Source organism: Leguminivora glycinivorella, chromosome 25 (genome assembly GCF_023078275.1).
Source record: "Leguminivora glycinivorella isolate SPB_JAAS2020 chromosome 25, LegGlyc_1.1, whole genome shotgun sequence".
Classification (NCBI taxonomy): Eukaryota; Metazoa; Arthropoda; class Insecta; order Lepidoptera; family Tortricidae; genus Leguminivora; species Leguminivora glycinivorella.
This window is the reverse complement of record NC_062995.1, coordinates 11,835,336-11,857,470: the sequence shown is the minus strand read 5'-3', so window position 1 is coordinate 11,857,470 and position 22,135 is coordinate 11,835,336. Positions and strand designations below refer to the sequence as shown.

At 36.5% G+C, this 22,135-nt stretch overlaps 2 protein-coding genes across 4 annotated transcripts in view; one reads left to right on the top strand and one right to left on the bottom strand.

The window, feature by feature from the left end:
- LOC125239554 (zinc finger protein 234-like) overlaps window positions 1–13,871 on the bottom strand; it is a 32,398-nt gene extending 18,527 nt beyond the window's left edge. Inside the window, exons 1-7 of one of the 2 annotated variants that reach the window (XM_048147179.1) lie at window positions 13,612–13,871; window positions 12,649–12,777; window positions 10,988–11,593; window positions 8,236–8,370; window positions 3,985–4,112; window positions 3,740–3,814; window positions 88–217 (exon numbers count right to left, since the gene is read on the bottom strand). In XM_048147179.1, the coding sequence (XP_048003136.1) occupies window positions 88–217; window positions 3,740–3,814; window positions 3,985–4,112; window positions 8,236–8,370; window positions 10,988–11,593; window positions 12,649–12,777; window positions 13,612–13,740 (1,332 nt within the window). In that variant the 5' untranslated portion in view covers window positions 13,741–13,871. The remainder of the gene's footprint in view (window positions 1–87; window positions 218–3,739; window positions 3,815–3,984; window positions 4,113–8,235; window positions 8,371–10,987; window positions 11,594–12,648; window positions 12,778–13,611) is intronic. The other variant, XM_048147180.1, reaches the window with a different exon arrangement.
- Window positions 13,872–14,496: 625 nt separating this feature from the next.
- The window catches only part of LOC125239555 (zinc finger protein 883-like), a 37,697-nt gene continuing 30,058 nt past the window's right edge, over window positions 14,497–22,135 (top strand). Inside the window, exons 1-5 of one of the 2 annotated variants that reach the window (XM_048147182.1) lie at window positions 14,497–14,732; window positions 16,160–16,285; window positions 17,321–17,887; window positions 19,421–19,555; window positions 21,760–21,887. In XM_048147182.1, coding sequence (XP_048003139.1) covers window positions 14,595–14,732; window positions 16,160–16,285; window positions 17,321–17,887; window positions 19,421–19,555; window positions 21,760–21,887 — 1,094 coding nt within the window. In that variant the 5' untranslated portion in view covers window positions 14,497–14,594. Of the gene's footprint in view, window positions 14,733–16,147; window positions 16,286–17,320; window positions 17,888–19,420; window positions 19,556–21,759; window positions 21,888–22,135 lie in introns of both variants that reach the window. The other variant, XM_048147181.1, reaches the window with a different exon arrangement.

Here is a 22,135-nt window from a genome sequence, read left to right as displayed (position 1 = left end):
ATTCTATTTGATCTAAAAAATCTTCCCTTAAAGTTAACGGAATTGAATAAAAACAGGTTGTATTATATATGTATTTGTATAGTGTACCTCAGAGTGCGTCCTCTTCTTGTGAAGCTTGAGTCCCTTCTCCCCGACAAAGGTCTCTCCACACACGTCGCACGCCACGTTCAGCGCGGCGTGAGCGCGGCGCACGTGTGTCAGGTACGTTGAACTCATCCTGACGCGGACATATTAGGAACATAATAGGCTAGTTTCCTATACTTAAAATAAAATATTTTATGCAGTGCACGAAATAAAGCACCAAATAATTAGAAGAAAAATATGGACAGTAGTTAATTTTAAACATAATTTATCCATACTAATATTATAAATGCGAAAGTAACTCTGTCTGTCTGTCTGTCTGTCTGTCTGTCTGTCTGTCTGTTACGCTTTCCCGCTTAAACCACGCAACCGATTTTGATGAAATTTGGAACAGACAATCTTTAGACCCTGAGACAGAACATAGGCTACTTTTTATTTCGAAAAAAAGGGATGAAGGGGTTGAAAAAGAGGTTGAAAGTTTGTATGGGATTTCTTAATTTTAAATGATAAAACCATGAAACTTTATATTTTAGCACTTGATAAGAAATCATTAAACATATATTTAAAGTCACATACAGGTCGAACGCGATTTATTAACATTATTTTTACCTTTAAAATAAACATGGTGGGAAATAAACATTACCTAAAAGCGGGTAGATTATATTTATTTGTCTACCCCGAACATTTATATAAATTAATATCGGGTAGTTTTGTGTTGTTTACATCTCCGGTGACATTTTGCTGGGACGTCAGTCTTCCGCGACCACGGCCAGTGCAACCTGGCCGAAACGTTGGGAAAAAAGGTAAAAATAATCTTATACTATTAAACGAGCAATTCTTGTATATTTATTTATTTATTTATTTATTTATTTATATATTTATTTATATATACCGACGATCTCGGAAACCGCTCTAACGATTTCGCTGAAATTTGTTTTGTGGGGGTTTTCGGGGGTGAAAAATCGATCTAGCGTAGCCTTAGATCCCGGAAAACGCGAATTTTCGAGTTTTCATGAGTTTTTCTTTCGCATTTGTAAACGTAAAATATGGTCCTTAATTTCGCCGCGCGCGCATCGATTCCGCTTAGCTCAGTCGCACGAGGTCGGTCTAATGTACGCAGATAGATCGTAGGTGTCAGGGTTTCGAATCCCGGTCAGAAATTAAGTTTTTGTTTTTTGTCTTTTTTTTTTTTTGTATTTATAAGAGTTTTTTTTTATCTAAAGACGTGATATATTAAAATAGAACCGAGCGAAGCTCGGTCGCCCAGATATTGTTAATTAATCGCGTTCGACCTGTATGTGACTTTAAATATGTGTACAAAGCGCGAGAACTTAAAGTGTTATATCATTAAACATCTTGATAAGGGATAGGGATAGCGATAGGGATAGCGATAGGGATAGCGATAGCGATAGCGTTAGCGATAGCGATAGCGATACGGATACGGATAATATGGGTATCGTTAGAGGGATACGGATAATCGGTCGGCGGTCTCTTACAATCAATGTGCTCTAAGACGATCGTTGTTTGCTTGGTTTGAAGATTACGTTAGCGATACGATATGGTTAGCATTATGCTGAGGCGGGACCATTTCGTGGTAAACGATAATTTTTATATTATGTTTTAATAATTAAATGTTTGTATTTTTAATACCTATTGTAATTTACCACGAATAAACGATTTCTATTCTATTCTATTCTATTCGATAAGTATAAGCAAAATGTAAAAAATTGTAAGGGATAATAGAAAAAAATACTTTTTACCCACCGATCATAGTGTCTAAATACGGGCTATGTGGGATGTTTATAAAGGTTTCCCCAGCGTATATAGAATTACCTACGCTGTGGTCGATGTGTAATATTTCTACAATCATTGCAAGCAAAAGTATCATGTGCAATCGAAATAATCGCAGATAAATATACCTACAGAGAAACCTACGGTCCCTACGGATCCAAATGAAAATCTTAATGAATACTTTTATTACGCGGGCGAAGCCGCGGGTAAAAGCTAGTATTTAATAAGCCAAAGAGAAAGATATAAAGTAAATGAATTGACCGTGACGTCACTCCTCAGTATTTCATAGTAATTCCATATTAGCAAATCGTTTTGACAGTTCTTAAAAAGAAGCTGATTTGACCAGTAGGAAACTAGGGCGAATCAACTTTTTCTTGCCTGTTATTGCCATGGTTACGGTCCCCTGAGTCACGCTGGTTTTATGCAAAATTATGCGAGCATGCATGTAGTCCATGTTTGTAGGTGGAAAATTAAGGAAAGGGCTTGTTAACACCAGAAAAATGTATGTTTGCATAGTTTAAGTAACATGATTTTGCATAAAACCAGAGTGACACAGGGAACCGTAACCATGGCAATATCAGGCAAGAAACAGTTGACTCATCCTAGTAAATTACGATACAAGTGCTATGAACAGGAAATTCGAAACAAGTGGCGATAAATTGAAACACAAACGTAGTGTTTTAAATCGACACGAGTAGCGAATTACTTATTCGCACATGTATTGTACAACGTTTTACAGCACATACGGTCATTTAAATTTTTGACGTTTGCATAAAGACCTCATTATAAATAAATAAATATTGGGGGACACCTTACACAGATCAAGTTAGCCCCAAACTAAGCAAAGCTTGTACTATGGGTGCTAAGCGACGATATACATACTTAAATAGATAAATACATACTTATATACATAGAAAACATCCATGACTCAGGAACAAATATCTGTGCTCATCACACAAATAAATGCCTTTACCGGGATTCGAAACTGGGACCGCGGCTCAGCAGGCAGGGTCACTACCGAGTGAGCCAGACCGGTCGTCAAAACCGGTCGTCATTACCAAACAAGTGCGGTAATACATACACCGTGTTTTTTTTGTTTTCCGTTAAATTCGACAAGTCGTTAGGTTCATTATCAGGAACCATTCTGTATACCACTTTTAGTTTAATTCGCAAAAAAAAAAATACATCGTTTTCATACATAATAAATGAATTCATTAGTGTGAAAGACCCTTAAGAATTACATTCAAGTTGGTGTCAAGTGATTGACGGTACATCTCAAAACAAATAACATTAGGAATTGGTAAAGGCTGTCACACACGTGTTCAGTAATTATCTTAATTTTTTTAATAACTCGTTCTTGTCTATTAGAGAAATTAATTTTATCTGATCTAAAGAACCTCCCTTTAAAGTTAACGGAATTCAATAAAAACAGGGTGTATAGTGAAATATGTACCGTAAAAAGATTTATAAAAGCAACTTTTATTCTTAAAAGCTTTAAATTGGTACTTTGGGAGTATCTTTAACTTCGATACATGCTAACTATTACCCCACGTGATTACGACTAATAACACATACATACAACCACGCCTGCATCTCACAAAGGGGTAGGCAGAGCACACGAAATCACTCAAGCTTCAATGCCACTCCTGGCAATTAAGGGGTTGAAAAAAAAAACGAAAATGTGACATTGCAGTGACAGGTTGCCAGCCTGGCAACACAGGCACAATTTAACCCATTCAACTTCTACGACACCCACGGGAAGAAAGGGGGTGAAGAAATTCTCAACTCGTCACCACACGGAGACGTAGTAATACTAGGTTAAATTTAACTTTTTGACAAGCAGAAACGTCTGCAATTACAGACTTACTTGAACGTCTTTCCGCAGTGTTGGCACTCGTATGTCTTGCCCGCATGCATAGCGTGATGCCTCTTAGCTTGGCTCCTGAAATAACACAGATTATGCATTGTAATAGACGAAAGCTTTTTCGACAGCTTTCGCAGGTGTATGGGCAAACACATACACCTGAGAACATTTGCTTCAGCTTTCGCAGCTGTATGGGCAAACACATACACCTGAGAGATGTGTTCAAAAGTGAGTATTGAGTATTTAACCTGGTTCTGGAGACGAAGCTGCATTCCTTGCAGAGGAACTTGAGCCGGTGCAGGTCCTGGTGCTGCTGGCGCCGGCACTTCAGCTTGAAGCGCACGGAGCAGATCTCACAGGGGTGTTGGCCCATACTCTACAATTAATAAAAAAAAATTAAAGTAGATTTATCTTTAAAATCGCTGTCAATAGAAATTGTCAACAATGTAAACAAACCATTATATAAAATATCAATATTCTAGCACAATTTTATTATTTTAAAGGTTGAGGATCATAATGATATGAATTGATTAAATAACACATGGATTTAGCCAGTATCTGATGAGTTAGAATGGAAAATAAAGACATTTTGACTGCAAGGTTTGTTTACATTATTCACAAGTTCTATTGACGGCGACTTTACTTGTCCAATCATGTAAACAAACGCTGCTGGAAAACATTATCTGAAATTTCTCTGGAATCACACATTAACCATCATTTAACATGTTATTAATACATATAAATTGAAATAGATATCATACACGAAAGAAAAAAACGACATGGCCCACTGGTGGCCGAGCCGGGAATCGAACCCCTTCAGCTAACGCGGCTAACGTCATTACCACTAGACCACCCGCCCGATTTTCTAGTGGTAATGTCTAAATATGTTTATTTTTCCACATAATTCGACAATAACGGTTTTTCGTTAGTTGTAACGATTCAATAACAATAACTTGCATTTTAGCTCGGTTAACATTCAGTATACAAACGTTTATTGGGGAATCCCCGATGCGGCGTGCAGCGTGGTGAGGCGGCGGTGTTGCCAACATTAAATAGCGATAACTGCCAATTACACATTTATGTGACTTTTATAAAACCAAAGTTATTTGATTAAATTCGTTTAATAGTTAACATATAAAGTCTAAAAAAATCGTATAAAAATATTAACTGCTTTGTAAATTTTGACATTTCGTACTTTAGAAAAAAGAACATACTCCAGAAAAAAAATGGTTTTTTTTCACGGTTCTTTTCTATGTTTTTTTTTTCAAACCAAAAAAAAAACCGATTTTTTGCAACACTAGTTGTGTTGACTTGTTGTTGTTGACTGTTTACAAAAAATAAATATTGGACACACACACACACACACACACACACACACACACACACACACACAAAGAGAGAGTTGTTCTTTTATTTCTGTTTTCCTTTTTATTGGTATATGTACATTAGATTGTTATTATTTTTGGTATTGTAAAATTGTATATAACTTAGTTTAAGTTAGTTAAAATTAAATAGAATAGAATAGAATTTTCAACAATATGTAATATGTTAATAGTTAAATAGGGAAGAGCGGCGTTACCCAACACGGGCATTTGTTGCTTACAGGGTAGCACCATCCTCTGTATCATATTCTATGTGTATTTTTTGAAATAAACAATTTTGAATTTTTTTTTTGAACCTTACATAGATTAGCTTAGCACCAAAGTAAGCAAAGCTTGTACTATGGGTGCTAAGCGACGATATACAAACTTAAATATATAAATACATGCTTATATACATTGAAAACATCCATGACTCAGGAACAAATATCTGTGCTCATACTGCTCATCACACAAATTTGTATTTGTATTTGTTTATTTGCTAATACACACAGATTACAATACAGGTCATGTTGGTGCGGTACAAATTCATGAGTGCATATTACGCCACAAGGCATGCAAAATATTAATCCTATACTAAAGCTAGTCTTAGCCTAAAGAGCCTAATTAAGCTTCCTAAAGGGAATACATATGTTTAAACTTATTATATTACAAGCCACACATAGTTATTATATTATCAATCAACACATAGTGCAATATATATAAATAGTAAGCCATGTCAAAATTACATTAAAATATTCAGAAAATAAAATAATCATGAATTAAACAAAATAGTACTAATAATATTCCAAAATAGTTTACATGATTAAAACATTCAATCGTATATTTTTTCAAAAAATTCCTTTAAGGAATAGAAAGGTCTACTAATTAAAAACGATTTTAAATTATTTTTAAATTCATCTATATTACAGCAATGTTTAATGTCGTTACTTAAAGTGTTGTATATTTTTATTCCGTTATATTCAGGACTCCTCTTAAAGTGTAGGTAATTGTTACATTTTGGTAACTCAATACTTGTGTTACTTCTCAATGCATGTATCTTTTTCTCTCCTTTGTACCTATATTTACATAAATTTGTATGAATTTGTATGCAAATTAGGTAGATGTAAAGCGATATGACAGTCATTATTTGGTGTTCTATAAAAAGTGGGCGACAGTGTTCTCCAGGTTTTGTTTTTGCAATACTTCTAACTGCTTTCTTTTGTAAAATAAGTATAGCATTTACGTGAACACTGCTTCCCCAAACCTCCAGGCCGTACCTTAAAATACTCTCAAAGTAGGCGAAATATACCGTCTTAAGGACTGTTGAAGTAAGCATTTTGGATAAATTTCGGAGAGTATAACAAGCACTAGCTAATCTTTTTCGCGTGGAGTCAATGTGATTAGACCATCTCAGTTGCTCGTCCAGTTCTACTCCCAGAAATTTTGTATTGTCTACTTTTACTATGGGAAGTGGCAACTCATAAGGTATACTATTTGTATGTTTATTGAAGGTTAGGTAATTCGTTTTTTCAACGTTTAATTTGAGACCATTACTCTCAAACCAAAAGACAAGCTCCAACCAAGTATTGCTAATTTCGGTTTTTAATGTGCTTAAATCATGATTTTGGAAAATAATACTGGTGTCGTCTGCATAAAGGTATGTTTTGCCATTTGTTACATTTATTGGGAGATCATTTATAAAAATAATGAAGAGCAGTGGACCTAGTACTGATCCTTGTGGGACGCCACAGTAGATATTTTTATCATCTGAATTGACTTCTTGCAAACACTCCGAGTTATTAATGTACGTTATTTGAACATATTGAGTTCTGCCTGTTAAATACGACTTAAGGAGATTCAGAACTGGACCACGTATTCCATAGTAATGCAATTTGTCAATGAGTATCTGATGATTGACACAGTCAAACGCCTTACTCAGATCACAGAAAATCCCAGCGCATTTATTCTTCTGGTTCAAACCATTCATTATTTCTGTGACCAAGTCAGTGACCGCTGTGGTAGCGTTCCGGTATTGCATAAAACCAAATTGTTGAGAGCAAAAATAATTATTTTGATTGAAATGGTCTGTAATTCTAGAAGCAATAGCCTTTTCAAAGACTTTGGAAAGTATAGATAAAAGAGAAATAGGACGGTAGTTATTTTTATCAGTTTTGTCACATTTTTTGTGCAAAGGAATTACTTTTGCCCGCTTAAGTTGCAAGGGGAAAGTTTCTTCTTCAATACAGGCATTAAATATGTGACACAATGGTATACACAGAACTTCAATGTTGAATTTTATTATTTTAGTGCATACATCATCAGGGCCACAGGAATTTGTATTTTTCAATGATTTTACTATTTTGATAATCTCAACTTCGTCTATGGGTGACATGAACATTGATTTCATATTATTTATTTTGTAATTATGGAGTATTGGGATATGTTGACCAAAAAACTTTCCTTCTGTTCTTGAAAATTTACTAACGTTTACAAAAAAGTCGTTAAACGCGTTGCCAACATCTTTAGGATCGTCAATTATTTTATTGTCTACTTGTAATTTAATTGATGACACATTTTTGGTTACTTTTTTACCCGTGTTTTCATTCACAATTTTCCATATAGCCCTGCTTTTATTCTTAGCATTTTTAACCTCGCGAGAGACATGTAAGTTTTTTGCAGTAGATAAAGTTTTTTTTAATATTGCAGTATACTGTTTAAAATAAGTTTTTAGTTGATTATCATGTTTATTTATTCTCATTTGTATTAATAACTCTCTCCTTTTCCTGCACGATATTCTAATTCCACGCGTTATCCACGTTTTAGATTGATTGCGTACTTTTAATCTCTTTTTCGGGAAATGCTTATTCAGAAAATGGTAAAATATGTCATAAAATACTTTTAGTTTATGTTCGCAAGTTTTAGTTGTATATACGTCATCCCAACAAACTTTCTCTAGATCAGACTTAAAACTTTTCATGTTAGGCATGGAGTAGTTTCTTTTAAATTGATATTGTTTCACTTTTGATCCTAAAATTATCTGATTTTTAAAGATGACAAGTTGTGCATCGTGATCTAATAATAAATGCACTTACCGGGATTTGAACCCAGGACTGAGCCAGATCGGTCAAATTGACTCACCGTGGTATGTCGCAGCAGGTGGTTGGTGTACGCCGCCTCAGCGTCATAGCCTTTCCCGCAGTCGTCGCACCGGTAACGGGACTCCAGGTAGTTGCGGGACTTCTTGCGCGCGGCGATCTCTTCCAGTTGCTCCTCCTACACAGATATTATGGGCATTTTCAATATGTGGGTCCCCCCAATTAGCAAAAGTTTTTTACAAAATTTAACTCGTTGTCAGTTTTGTGACGACAATTAAGCATAAAATCTGTGTAATTTTTCTTTTTCACATTCTGAATTCTTCTTTTTTAACATAGCCACTAAGTGGATGCCGACGAAAAAGCCTGGGCGGGGTAGGCCCAGGCAAAGATGGCGGGATGACCTTGACGACTTCCTAAACAGCTGGCCGGAAGTAACGGAGAATCGGGAATTATGGAGAGCCAGGGGAGAGGCCTTTGCCCAGCAGTGGGACACTCAAATAGGCTAAGAAAAAAAAAACATTCTGAATGTAGATTATCGCAAAGTTTATGTATTTTTGCTTAATTATCGTCACAAAACTGACAGTGAGTTAATTTTTGTTAATAACTTACGCTAATTGGGGGGACCCAAATTCTGAAAATGCCCTTATAACAAGAAAACATAAATGAGCAGTTCCCGGCAACTTTGTACATACATAGCCACGTCAGCAAATTTTATTTGATCCTATTTTGTTACCAACATTTAGTAATATAAGTCGACTTTCGTAATATACAGAGTGGGGCCTGTAACAAAAGCAAAATATTAAACTGTAGGCTATTCTCCTTATACTGATCAACATTTGTTCAGCGACTTTTAAAAATAACTTGTATTTTGATTTTTATCACCCTTGAAAGTTTTTTCTAAGAGGTAATGTATTGCGAATTCTGTTAAGTGTAAAGTGTGACTGACAACGTCAATGACAACAATGGAACCATTGAAGCTAATATTTGTTTTGTATGAAAAGTTAGAAAATTAGAGACTTCATGATTTTGTAAAGTCGCTAAACAAATGTTGGTCAGTTTAAGGAGTACAGCCTACAGTTTAATTTTTTGCTTTTGTTACAGGCCCCACCCTGTATATACAGGTTAATTGTTATAATTAAGAAAATATAGATACTAGAGAACCTTAATGACGAAATAAAACTTAGTAAAATCTCAATTCATCAACAAAATCTTGGTAACAAAATAGGAATTAATAAAAACAAATTTAACTATTTTCCTTAATTTTTGTACAAACTTTTCGAGAACTGCTGAAATACGAGTAAGCGATGATAGCGCAAGGGACTTATTATAAGGTACGGCGGGGCAAATCTCGACAGTGGAGCATTAACTAATCCATTTTTTCCATTATTACACTACGATATTGAGTTCTACATGTATCCACTGAACACGCCTACCATACAACTTTTAGTCATAATAAGCAAAAAAACGAAGACTGTAAAATCAATCAATCAATTTAAATATTATTTATTTAAATAGGCTTTTAAATATTCAACAATGTAAAATTATCATCTTGTTTTAAATATCAGAGCAATTTATGTGTGCAATGAACAATATTGTTTTAAAACTACATTGAATTAATTAAATAAAATGTCAAATTGTATAAATAGTATAAATACTAGTCTAGAAACTTCTAGAATAAATTCTAAATGTCAAAAAAAGTAAAAAAATTGCTAATTAGTACTTGTATTAGTATTATTTTTTGCATGTTATTGAAAATTATTGTTTATCATAAGTATTTTTTTTTGTCTTAATGCAGGCACAGAATATTTAATAGTACAAGTACAGAAGGCCCACTGCTTTGATGTTCAAGAAATGCCGCCTTTTTAAATGCCTACAAAATTCTAACAAAGAAACGAGCCGCACGTGCGCAGCGTCGGACGATAGGGTTGCCTATGGATTAAAAAGAATTAATAAGTACTCAGATAAAATGTTATACTATTAAGCCTTGGGTACTTTTTAGATACAGTATATACAGTATTTATATATTTTTGTTTGGGCCCCAACATCACAAGCCTTATTGAATTTTTCCGTGGGACTTAATCATTAGTAGATCTGTGTAAGATTGTCCTATTTTATCCATGATGTCTATTTAACTAAGCATTATTAGCCATTCCACATGCGGACATCGCATATGAACCTTAAAAAAAACTCGCGACGTAAAGCAACAATAGAAAGTGTGAACGTGCGTTCCGTGAGAACGCGCGCCAACCCTGATTAGGCCGCGAACTCGCGGCCGCCGGCATGTACTTGTAGCGCGGCGATAGAATCGCGGAGTGAGCCGCCCCTGATGCAGGTATGTGTTGTCTACCTACCTACTTGACAATTGCGGTGACAATAACCTAGTTAAATGCATGATGTATTTATACATACATACATACATACAATCACGCCTGTATCCCATAAAGGGGTAGGCAGAACACATGAAACTACTAAAGCTTCAGTGCCACTCTTGGCAAATAAGGGGTTGAAAGAAAACGAAACTGTGACATTGCAGTGACAGGTTGCCAGCCTCTCGCCTACGCCACAATTTAACCCATATCCCATAGTCGCCTTCTACGATACCCAAGGGAAGAAAGGGGGTGGTGAAATTCTTAACCCGTCACCACACAGGTGTATTTATGTAACAACAATGTTCTCATGGAAGTGATGTATATCTTAAATGGGAATAAATGTCTTTAAACCTATACAACCGGTGGACACTCTATTTAATAATACAAACATTGTAAGACATAAAAAAATGGACCAAGTGTTCTTACCTTGGTTAAAGTAACAATTTGTACGGCGTGTGCTTTTTCAAACTTATCAAAATCGAACAGCGGCATATCATTAGTGGGATCTCTAGGATATTTCGCACCTGTCTTCTTGGCACCCTCTTTCGGTTTGCGTATAATTTTCATTTTTTTATTATCTTTAACTGCAACTGCCTTTTTCCTTTTTTTACCTTTTTTCTTCACTTTAGATTTACCATTTCTTCTATTGAGATCATCGTCACTAATATCTTCAGATTCTATATGTAGATCTTTTTTATCTTCTAAACTAAATACACTGTCATCATCATTGATATCATTATAACCATCATCATCATCTTCATTATATTTTTTACCTATAGATCCTTTTCTTTTTTTATTTCTGCTTTCAATATCTTTAACAAAAACGATATCTTTATCATCATTAGCTTCTTCTTCTAATTCTTCTTTCAAATCATTCTTGATGATGTTGTCTATGTCAACTATGTCTATGTTTGGTTCGACTTTGATTTCTACATCAGGTGGAGTGTCCACGCATTGTTGAGGGTCTAAATGAGTTATAGTATAGTTGTAGATGGTGTTGGAGGGTATACTGTGGATATATTCCGTATTTAACTGTAAAAAAAAGATATTAAGACTGATTTATGTGTGATTGTTTTTAATGTGTGTGCCTAACTATGCCTAAAGTTATATTGACTGTCAAATAAATATATTAAATAGGTTACTAGACTCATATCTAATAATAGGCTAGTTTCCTATACTTAAAATAAAATATTTTATGCAGTACTTGCACGAAATAAAGCACCACATAATTAGAAGAAATATACGGACAGTACTTATTTTTAAACATAAATTCTATTTAATAAGTCAAAAAGAAAGATATAAAGTAAATGAATTGACCGTGACGTCACTCCTCACTCCTCAGTGTTTCATAGTAATTCCATATTAGCAAATCGTTTTGACAGTTCTTAAAAAGAAGCTGATTTGACTAGTAGGAAACTAGCCTATTTGACATAAGAACCAATATTTAATGATTTTGGATATTAAATGTGTACGATTACTACGTATTTTTAATTTAAAAATGTAAGTTTTTTTTTGGCCACCGAAAACGCCGTCGGCCGTGTAGTGACGTCATGACCTTTGACGTACTGACTTAATTAATGACCTTTATGCCTCGTAATTAAAGTGGCAGAAAGTGTTGTTTTCGCACTGAATGACTTCATTCGCAGATAATCTAATAGATGACATGGCTGATGTTGTTTTCGCCTGATTACGTAAAAGTATTCTTTAAAAATATTTTTTGCGGTTTTTAAGTCATAAATGTCATAATAAAATATAAGAAGCGCTGGTGGCCCAGCGGTAAGAACGTGCGACTTTCAATCCGGAGATCACTGGTTCAGACCCAGCTCGTACCACTGAGTTTTTCTGAACTTATGTGCGAAATGTCATTTGATATTTTCCGATTGCCTTTCGGTGAAAGAAAACATCGTGAGGAAACCGGACTAATTCAAATAAGGCCTAGTTACCCTTCCGGTCGGAAGGTCAGATGGATAAAACTAGTGCCTATGCCAAATTGTCAAGGCGGACCCCAGGCTCCTATGAGCGGCGGCAAATGCCGGGATAACGCAAGGAGGATGATGATTCCAGGCCATATTGCCCATAGACATTACCCCTCCCCTGTACAGCTCTGGTAACAGCGTCTGCTGTGTGCGGAGACACATCTCTCTGAAGGAAGTGCATTTGATCAGCGTGGCGCGGCAGAACGAGCACAGGTGCTGCGGGAGGTAGTCCTGGTACACCTGGAGGGTGAGGAAGAAATGGTTATTATGTTTATCCTCTTGCCGCCCAATGTGCAATCAGATGTACATTTGGTTTCAATGGAATTTTAACTTTCATGAACAATTAAAGTATAATTTCTTTTGTTTCTAAAATTTTTCGAACAAATGAAACTCAACTCAATTTCAAGTACAACTAGAATCAAAATTCCTTAGCAAAGATTGTGTATGGTGGGCGTTACGAGGTTAAAGTATTTACTTTTTAATAGTAAGAAAAGAAAACCTATTGGGTAATGCGAAATTTTCATTTCATTTATTTAATCTGCGATCAACATAGGATCATAACTATATTATTAAAATTATAATACATTAAATTAATTAACTTTAAATACACTAGAAATGCTTGTAGAGAAAATAAATACTTACAGAAATTACAATATAGGTTTTAAGATAAGATAAGATAATTTTTAAAGATAAGATAAGGTTTTAAATGATACATTGACACACATAGTTTAAGAAAATCTTACATATTTCAAACTATTCTATTCTACTAGTAATACTAATAGTCAGCATATTAAGTGAGTACTAAAATGATTTACATCATTACTTATGTTTGAATTTATTCAAAAACTAAAAATATTTGTTAATAATATCTTATATATATGGTTGTAGGTAAAATTAGGATTAGGTCGTACTTTGTTTTTAAGTTTATTATATATTCTGTGATAAAACTATGTAATTTACAGTTCTAAGTTAGAACTGTAAAGAAGTGTTAGAAGTGTAAAGTGACGCCTTGGTTAGAACTTCTAACCAAGGCGTCACTTTACACACGTTATCTATAACTAAAATTATACTTACAAGGGCTCCGGAGATGTGATAAAAGGCGTCTGTAAGCTTGCATTCATGGATATTGAACAGCCTGCGTTCGGTCGACAGGCAGGCTCGGCAGCATAACAAAGAATTTGAAGATTCACTTGATATATCCATGATTTAGTACTACGTTAACTTAGAATAGAAATAAATACTGAAATAACATTGATAATCTACTTATTTCACTAGGATTTCGCTCTCAAAAAGCTATAAACTGTTTACAATTATACCTATAGTAACATAGTCAATACAATAGCTGTCAATGCAGCTGTCAAACTTGATTCGTTCGGAAATCACTTTTCAGTCGATTACTATAACAGACGAACTACACATACATTATATAATGATTATATATTTACTAAAAAGCATTTTTTATGCACGACACAGACAGTATTAGGCTTCCCGCAGACAGTCTTAAAAATTCATAATCTTAAAAAAAAATTGTATGCAAATTGACACTGACAGATCTGTCAGTGTCAGTTTGAACTGTCAGATTGTATACAGTTTTTTTTTAAGATTATGAATTTTTAAGACTGTCTGTGGGAAGCCTTAAAAGTTAAAAGATTTGTATGCAATCTGTCAGTTCAATCTGAAAATTCTGTCGGTTTGAACTGACAGATAGCATACAAATCTTTTTTTAAGATTATGAATTTTTAGACTGTCTGTGGCGTGCCTTATATTGACAATCAAAATATTAATTATATTATCGGCTCATTACTTGGCCAATTTTTATATCCATTGTATACTCGTAGTATGGTCAAGCACTGTCATGGTTGTACATTATATAGCGTTGTAAAAGTTTCCGAACGCAATGCAACTGTCAATTTGTCATTGACATCAATAAAATAGATGCTGTATGCAGTGTAATTATCGCATTATTTCCTCTTTTAGAAATGTAGACTGCGAGAAATCAGTAAACTAATCTGTTTCTTATATTTATATTGAACCAAAAGCGTATATTAAGTGGTAAAATGGATATGATACACGATCTATCCGTAAGCAATGATTCGCTGTTGTGCTGCCGCGCCTGTCTCGCGACTGATGCGAGACTCTTCAACATCCATGATTATAAACTCTCGGACGCCTTCTATCACATCGTGGGGAGTTTTGTAAGTATTGTATTGGCGCTGGTTTAAACATGCACGATTTTTTTATATTATAATTTATTATGGAACTTGGTCGTGTATAATTAAGCTTAGTAAATGCGACGTTTCGAGGACGTCGTCTGTCCTTTGGTCTTAGAGATCACGAAATCGTGAGCTTTCGAAACGTAATTGTTCAAGGAAAACGGAAAAGCATAATATCTCAAGCCATAAATCATCATACATAGTTCAAAGTTGTCCACCCCACTTTTTGTAACTTTTTTTATTTTTTTTACGCCATTCGTACTCAGAATTGTGAGGTCTTGCTTTGACAAAAAAAATGTCCTAATATTTCCTTAAATTTTTTATACCTTCCATTTTTCCATTTAGTTCTTTAGGTACTTGCTGTAGGTCTTAATTTTAGTTATTATCTCAGTGTTTAATGTAGAAACTAACTAACATAGCTCCTAATTTTTTATTTTTTATTTTTTGTACTAACATCTTATGGATCAATGATGGATCTGAAATAAACGAATTTTATTTTTATTTTATTTTGTTACCGCCATACAATTTGTATGAAACAAGGGTAAATGAATGGGATAAAATCCTTGGGACACTTTTTTCTCCTGTTAGGATTGAAATAGGTTGCGATTCTTAGTGGAAACCACATAAAAATTTCCAAATCCAAAAAAAGTGGGGGGGGGACAACTTTGTAAAAAATGGTCATACAATCGCAATGCTCCATACAAATTTTCACCCCTGATTTTAGGGCAGTGGGGGGTTAGAAAGAGACAAAAAGTAGCCTATGTCACTCTCCATCCCTTCAACTATCTCCACTTAAAAAATCACGTCAATTCGTCGCTTCGTTTTGCCGCGAAAGACGGACAAACAAACACACACACACACACATATTTTTAATACCACATCGGTGGCAAACAGGCATACGGCCTGCCTGATGGAAAGCGGTCACCGTAATCTATGGACGTCTGTAACTCAAAGGGTCTCACATGCGCGTTGCCGGCCCATTAGAAACTTGTACGTTCCTTTTTTGAAGAACCCTTACTGTAGTTCATCGGGAATGCCTCGGCACCACAACCACAGCGTTCGCGTGACGAAATTCCTGTGAAAGCGACATTTTCCCGTCTAAATCAAAGAAGAAACTGACTGACTGACTGACAATATCAACGCACAGCCAAAACCGCTGGTCCAGGGTATTTTTACTAATTTATTGTATTTGTATTTCAACACATTTTTTAACTCTCTTTGGTAGTTCCTTAGAATGCTGAAATAGGATGTCATTATCCGATGAATTACGGAACAACGTACGCTATTTATTCACTTTGTTTATTCGGTAAATATTCGGCAATGTAACCGAACTATTCGGCCGAACGAACATTAAAAATCTTGCCGAATATTCGGCCCCTCTCTATTTATAATATTAGCATGGATTGCAGGTGTACAAACACGGGCCGCAGTACCTGTGCAGCTTCTGCAGCGCGTCGCTTCTCCGCTGCGAAGCGTTCCGCAGCAAGTGTCTCCGCGCGCAACAGTGTCTCAACTCCAAGGAGCATCAGGGAGAGGTCAGTTAACACTTTCGCAACCAAAAATCCGCTGGGCGGGTTCTCTCCAGCGGGCGGTTCTAGATAACGTCAGGTTTCTGACGTACTGTGCGATTTACGTCAGGTTCTGACGTAGTGTGTAATTTACGTCAGGTTTCTGACGTAGTGTGTAATTTACGTCAGGTTTCTGTCGTAGTGCGCCTTTTTTGTCTGGTAGTGGATGTAAGATTGGTGAATGATTCACGGTTATTTTCATTAGATTTATATTGACCGAGATATAGAGCGTGATTACCTTTTTGACAATCGACGCAGTTGCATGCATCTTGATCGCAGAAAACAAAATCGAGAGCTAGTAAAAAATCAAAAAGGTAATCACGGTCTATATCCCGTTCAATATAAGTCTAGTGGAATTGAACCTGTTAAAGTCGGCTCCAATATTAATAGTCACTGTGTGACGAATCCCCTTCTTTTTCTAATAAAGATAAAAAAAAATGGCGCACTAATTTGACAGTAATAAATAAATAAAAAAATTTGACAGCACAAATGCACAAATGTACCCACATTTCGGTCAATGCTGTTCATATCGATAGTTTTGAAAAAGGTCAAATTAGTGTTTATTGATAAATTAGCTAATAGCAGCGCTGCTGTTGCACGGTTACTTCAAATGTATGATGAATAAAACAAGTATTTTTAGACACTATTCTTATGATTACTGAAAATGTCTTCTTTTCAATTTATTCTAAGCCTAGTGGTATCAATAGCAGTTTCTGCTTATCAAAAAGTTTAATTTGTTTGACGACCGGTCTGGCTGTCGGTAGTGACCCTGCCTGCTAAGCCGCTGTCCTGGGTTTGAATCCCGGTAAGGGCATTTATTTGTGTGATGCACACAGATATTTGTTCCTGAGTCATGGATGTTTTCTATGTATATGAGTATGTATTTATCTATTTAAGTATGTATATCGTCGCTTAGCACCCATAGTACAAGCTTTGCTTAGTTTGGGGCTAAGTTCATCTGTGTAAGGTGTCCCAAATATTTATTTATTTAGTTATTTCCAGCTGGATACAGACTACATTCGCACTATCGACCGCTCCTCCCACAAGCTCCTCCTAAACCTAACGACCAACCCGGTACAAACTCTAGAGTGTGTCAACCTCAAGCCTCCCGAAGACATCAAGAACGAACCCGATGTAGAAAATATAAAAATTACTGACAGCAAGAAGACAGACTTCAAAATAGAAGTCGAAATCAATGAGGATAAATTAGAACAAGTATTTCTTGTTACTGACATTGATGATGATAATGACACTAACACAAGAAAAAGAAAGTCAAAGAAAAAAATTAAAACCGAAGATGATGATTTTGATTATGATGGTATGGACATAGATTTTGATGATAATGATGATGTTACTTTAGAAAATATAGCTAAGAGTCTCAAAAAGGGAAAAGTAAAAAAGAAGGTAGTTAAGAAGAAGAGAGAAGGTAAGAAAGAGAAGAAGGTTAAGGAGAAACCGGTGAGGGAGTTGAAGATTAAGAGGAGGAACCCGGCTAACGGATATCTGCCGGAGTTTGCTATAGCCGCGTTTGAGAACATGTATTCGGTCCATGTCGTCACTTTAAGCAAGGTTAGTAACAATGGTTTAGAGTTGTGTTATTAATAAAAAAAACCGACCAAGAGCGTGTCGCGCCACGCTCAGTGTAGGGTTCCGTAGTTTTCCGTATTTTTCTAAAAAACCTATCAAGTTCAAAACAATTTTCTTAGAAAGTCTTTATAAAGTTCTACTTTTGTGATTTTTTTCATATTTTTTGAACATATGGTTTAAAAGTTAGAGGGGGGAGACACACTTTTTTTCCTTGAGGAGCGATTATTTCCGAAAATATTAATATCATATTATCAAAAAACCATTTTAGTAAACCCTTATTCATTTTTAAATACCTATCCAACAATATATCACACGTTGGGGTTGGAATGAAAAAAAAAAACAGTCCCCACTTTACATGTAGGGGGGGTACCCTAACAAAACATTTTTGTCTACTTTTTATTTTAATACTTTGTCAGCGTGATTGATATACATATTGGTACCAAATTTCAGCTTTCTAATGCTAACGGTCACTGAGATTATCCGCGGACGGACGGACGGACAGACAGACATGGCGAAACTATAAGGGTTCCTAAGTTGACTACAGAACCCTAACTAACTTTTCCCCGCGGCTTCGCTCACGTTAAACTCGAAAATTGTAGAATGTTCCATACAAACTCCCACCCCCCATTTTGGGGAAGTGGGGTGTTAAAAAGAGACAAAAAGCAGCCTATGTCACTCTCCATCCCTTCAACTATCTCGACTTAAGGAATAAGAAATCACTTCATTGCGGCCGTCAAAATACTTTACTAATATTATAAATGGGAAAGTGTGTGTGTCTGTTTGTTTGACCGTCTTTCACGGCAAAACGGAGCGACGAATTGACGTGATTTTTTAATTGGAGATAGTTTAAGGGATGGAGAGTGACATAGGCTACTTTTTAGGGTTCCGTAGTCAACTAGGAACCCTTATAGTTTCGCCATGTATGTCTGTCCGTCCGTCCGTCCGTCCGTCCGTCCGTCCATCCGCGGATAATCTCAGTAACCGTTAGCACTAGAAAGCTGAAATTTGGTACCAATATGTATATCAATCACGCCAACAAAGTGCAAAAATAAAAAATGGAAAAAAATGATTTATTAGGGTACATGTAAAGTGGGGGCTGATATTTTTTTTCATTCCAACCCCAACGTGTGATATATTGTTGGATAGGTATTAAAAAATGAATAAGGGTTTACTAAGATCGTTTTTTGATAGTATTTATGTTTTCGGAAATAATCGCTCCTGAAGGAAAAAAAAGTGCGTCCCCCCCCCTCTAACTTTTGAACCATATGTTTAAAAAATATGAAAAAAATCACAAAAGTAGAACTTTATAAATACTTTTTAGGAAAATTATTTTGAACTTGATAGGTTCAGTAGTTTTTGAGAAAAATACGGAAAACTACGGAACCCTACACTGAGCGTGGCCCGACACGCTCTTGGCCGGTTTTATTTATCTTTCTAACGCGTGCGAAGACGCGGGCAAAAGCTAGTTTTACATAAACAGCTAATACAGACCTACAATATTGTTTTCACGTCCAGGAGGACCAGTTGGAAGAGATCGCAATGCGCAAAGAGTCCGCCAATTACCAGGAGTCCGCGTTTCAGTGCGAGGACTGCGGCAAAGGCTTCGTGGCCGAGGAGTCCTACAACAACCACCGCGCCCGCCACAGTCCGGTAAATATATTCTACAGTTGGCTACTTGCCTCCTAGTCCAATGAGCTTCTTTTTAACTGTTAAAACGAATTTCAACGTCATGCTAATATGGAATTTATATGAAATCGTATTGAGTGACGTCACGGTCAACTCAGTTACTTTATATATTTCTACCTGACTTATTAATGCTGTTAAATGGGCTGGCGTGCACTCTGACGTGTATAGGATGAACTGCGGTGTCAGACAAGGCGGTTTAAGCTCACCAAAGCTGTTCAATCTATACATGAACGAGCTAATCGAGGGACTCAGCAGTACCTATGTCGGATGTCACGTGGACGGGGTATGTGTTAATAACCTCAGTTACGCAGATGACATGGTGTTGCTGAGCCCTTCGGTTGGCGCACTACAGAGATTAGTGGGAATATGTGAAACATATGCAATTGCCCATGGGTTAAGATACAATACTTCAAAAAGCGAGGTAATGCAATTTAAAGCTGGGACAAAATCATACAAAATGACACCTGTTACGCTTTGTGGTACTGCTTTAAAAGTTGTACAAAAGTTTAAGTATCTTGGCCACTGGGTAACCGAAAACATGTCAGATAATGATGATATCGAGAGGGAGCGCAGGGCGTTGTGTGTTCGGAGCAACATGTTGGCTCGCAGATTTGCTCGTTGCAGTAATGAAGTAAAGCTAACGCTTTTTAAAGCATACTGCCAAACATTCTACACGTGCAATCTGTGGGTCAATTTTACGCAACGGGCATACAGCGCACTGCGAGTGCAATATAATAACGCGTTTAGGGTGTTGTTTGGGCTGCCGCGGTACTGTAGTGCGTCAACTATGTTTGCTGAGGCGCGCACTGATGGTTTTGACGCAATAGTTAGAAAAAGGTGCGCGTCACTGCTCAGTCGTCTCCGTGACAGCCCAAACAGTATCCTAAGTGTGCTGGCGCAGCGCTGGGATTCGCCTTTGTTTGCGCGGTGGGTCCGGCTGCACGCGCCGCCAATCGCCACTCCACGTCGTTATTAAATTTATTTATATATAGTCAATAAGTATTAAGTTAGTTTTAGTACTAACATAGTTTTAAGGATTTGTGATATTTACTAACACTCTATGGATTTTTAATTTTCGAAAAAAATATATTGAATTAAATAGAAATCGGACTTAAAAATAACTTCTATCCATGTTTTTCTTACATTTATCTGATGTTTTATTTCGTGCATGCTGTAAAATATTTTAAGTACAGTCAAGTTGCCTATAAAGAACCGATTTAGATTTAGTTTTTTTTTGTCTGAAAGCTGAGTTAGGCCTGGGGGCCGATTTTTGAGTCTCACGGCGTTCGAATTCAGAAAATTGTCACTGAAAATAATAGGCAATTCACCGTTTTCAACCGGTATTTTAGTGACAGTGAGACTCAAAAATCGGCCCCCTGATTTAGACGGGGTGCGAACTCGCATGCGATTTTAGATACATTTCTGAATGTTAAGGTTACAAACAACTCAGCGCATCAATCAAATACGCAATGTAATGAAACTCGTATACGAGTTCTTGTACCGTCTAAATGGGCCCTTAGTCGGGAGTGTTCTTAGCCATGTTTCATGAAAATCGGTCTACTATGTCGCGGTCGGGGGTTTTTTCAAAATTTTAATTTTGTGGTTATTATTTATTATGCACTTATATCGTAATGTTCTACTCCCGAACTGTTATTCGTCATTTACAGGGTCGTGTATAGATCTTTTAAAGCCTACATAAAAGATGTCAAGATAAGCCTAGTCTGTTCCTATGCACCAGGTAATGCAAGCAGCAGGGTTGGGTGAAGGAAAAGAGGGGAGGTCTTTGTGTCAAAATCTAAGAAACAGTGTGTATTTCACGGAAACTATTAAAAAAGGAAAGTGCATGATCGTATAATAAGTATTGTATGCAACGGTGTTTAACTGGGTTTGTAATGAGGAACAATTTGAGGCGACGCCGAAAATTGATAATACGCCGCTAGTGTATGTTAAGCACAAATTGCTCGCCCTTAGAGTTGGTCAAAAGCGCCTAGCCTTCAGAGATAACATACACTAGAGAAATTCCGACGGGTACCTCGGCGGTCGGGGTGGTGTAGCGGTCACACGTCAGCCGCGTTAGCTGGAGACCCGGGTTCGATTCCCGGCTTCGCCACCGCTTGATCGCTTTTTCTTTAGTGTATGGTATCTATTTCAGTCTGTTTCCTTTACAGAGCGCAGGCAATTTCCCCTGCGAGATCTGCAAGGTGCGCTTCACGAAGCAGAGCATCCGGCACACGCACCAGGACATGCACCGGCTCAAGTTCTTCTGCAAGGAGTGCAGTTTCGTCTCTAGAACCAGGTTCAATCAATATTCAACTCATACTCTTGAAGACAGCTATCTCAGGTGTATGTGGTAGCCCATATAACTGCGAAAGTGAGATCTGCATGGTGCGCTTCACGAAGCAGAGCATCTGGCACACGCACCAGGACATGCACCGGCTCAAGTTCTTCTGCAAGGAGTGCAGCTTCGTCTCCAGAACCAGGTTCAATCAATATTCAACTCATACTCTTGAAGACAGCTATCTCAGGTGTATGTGGTAGCCCATA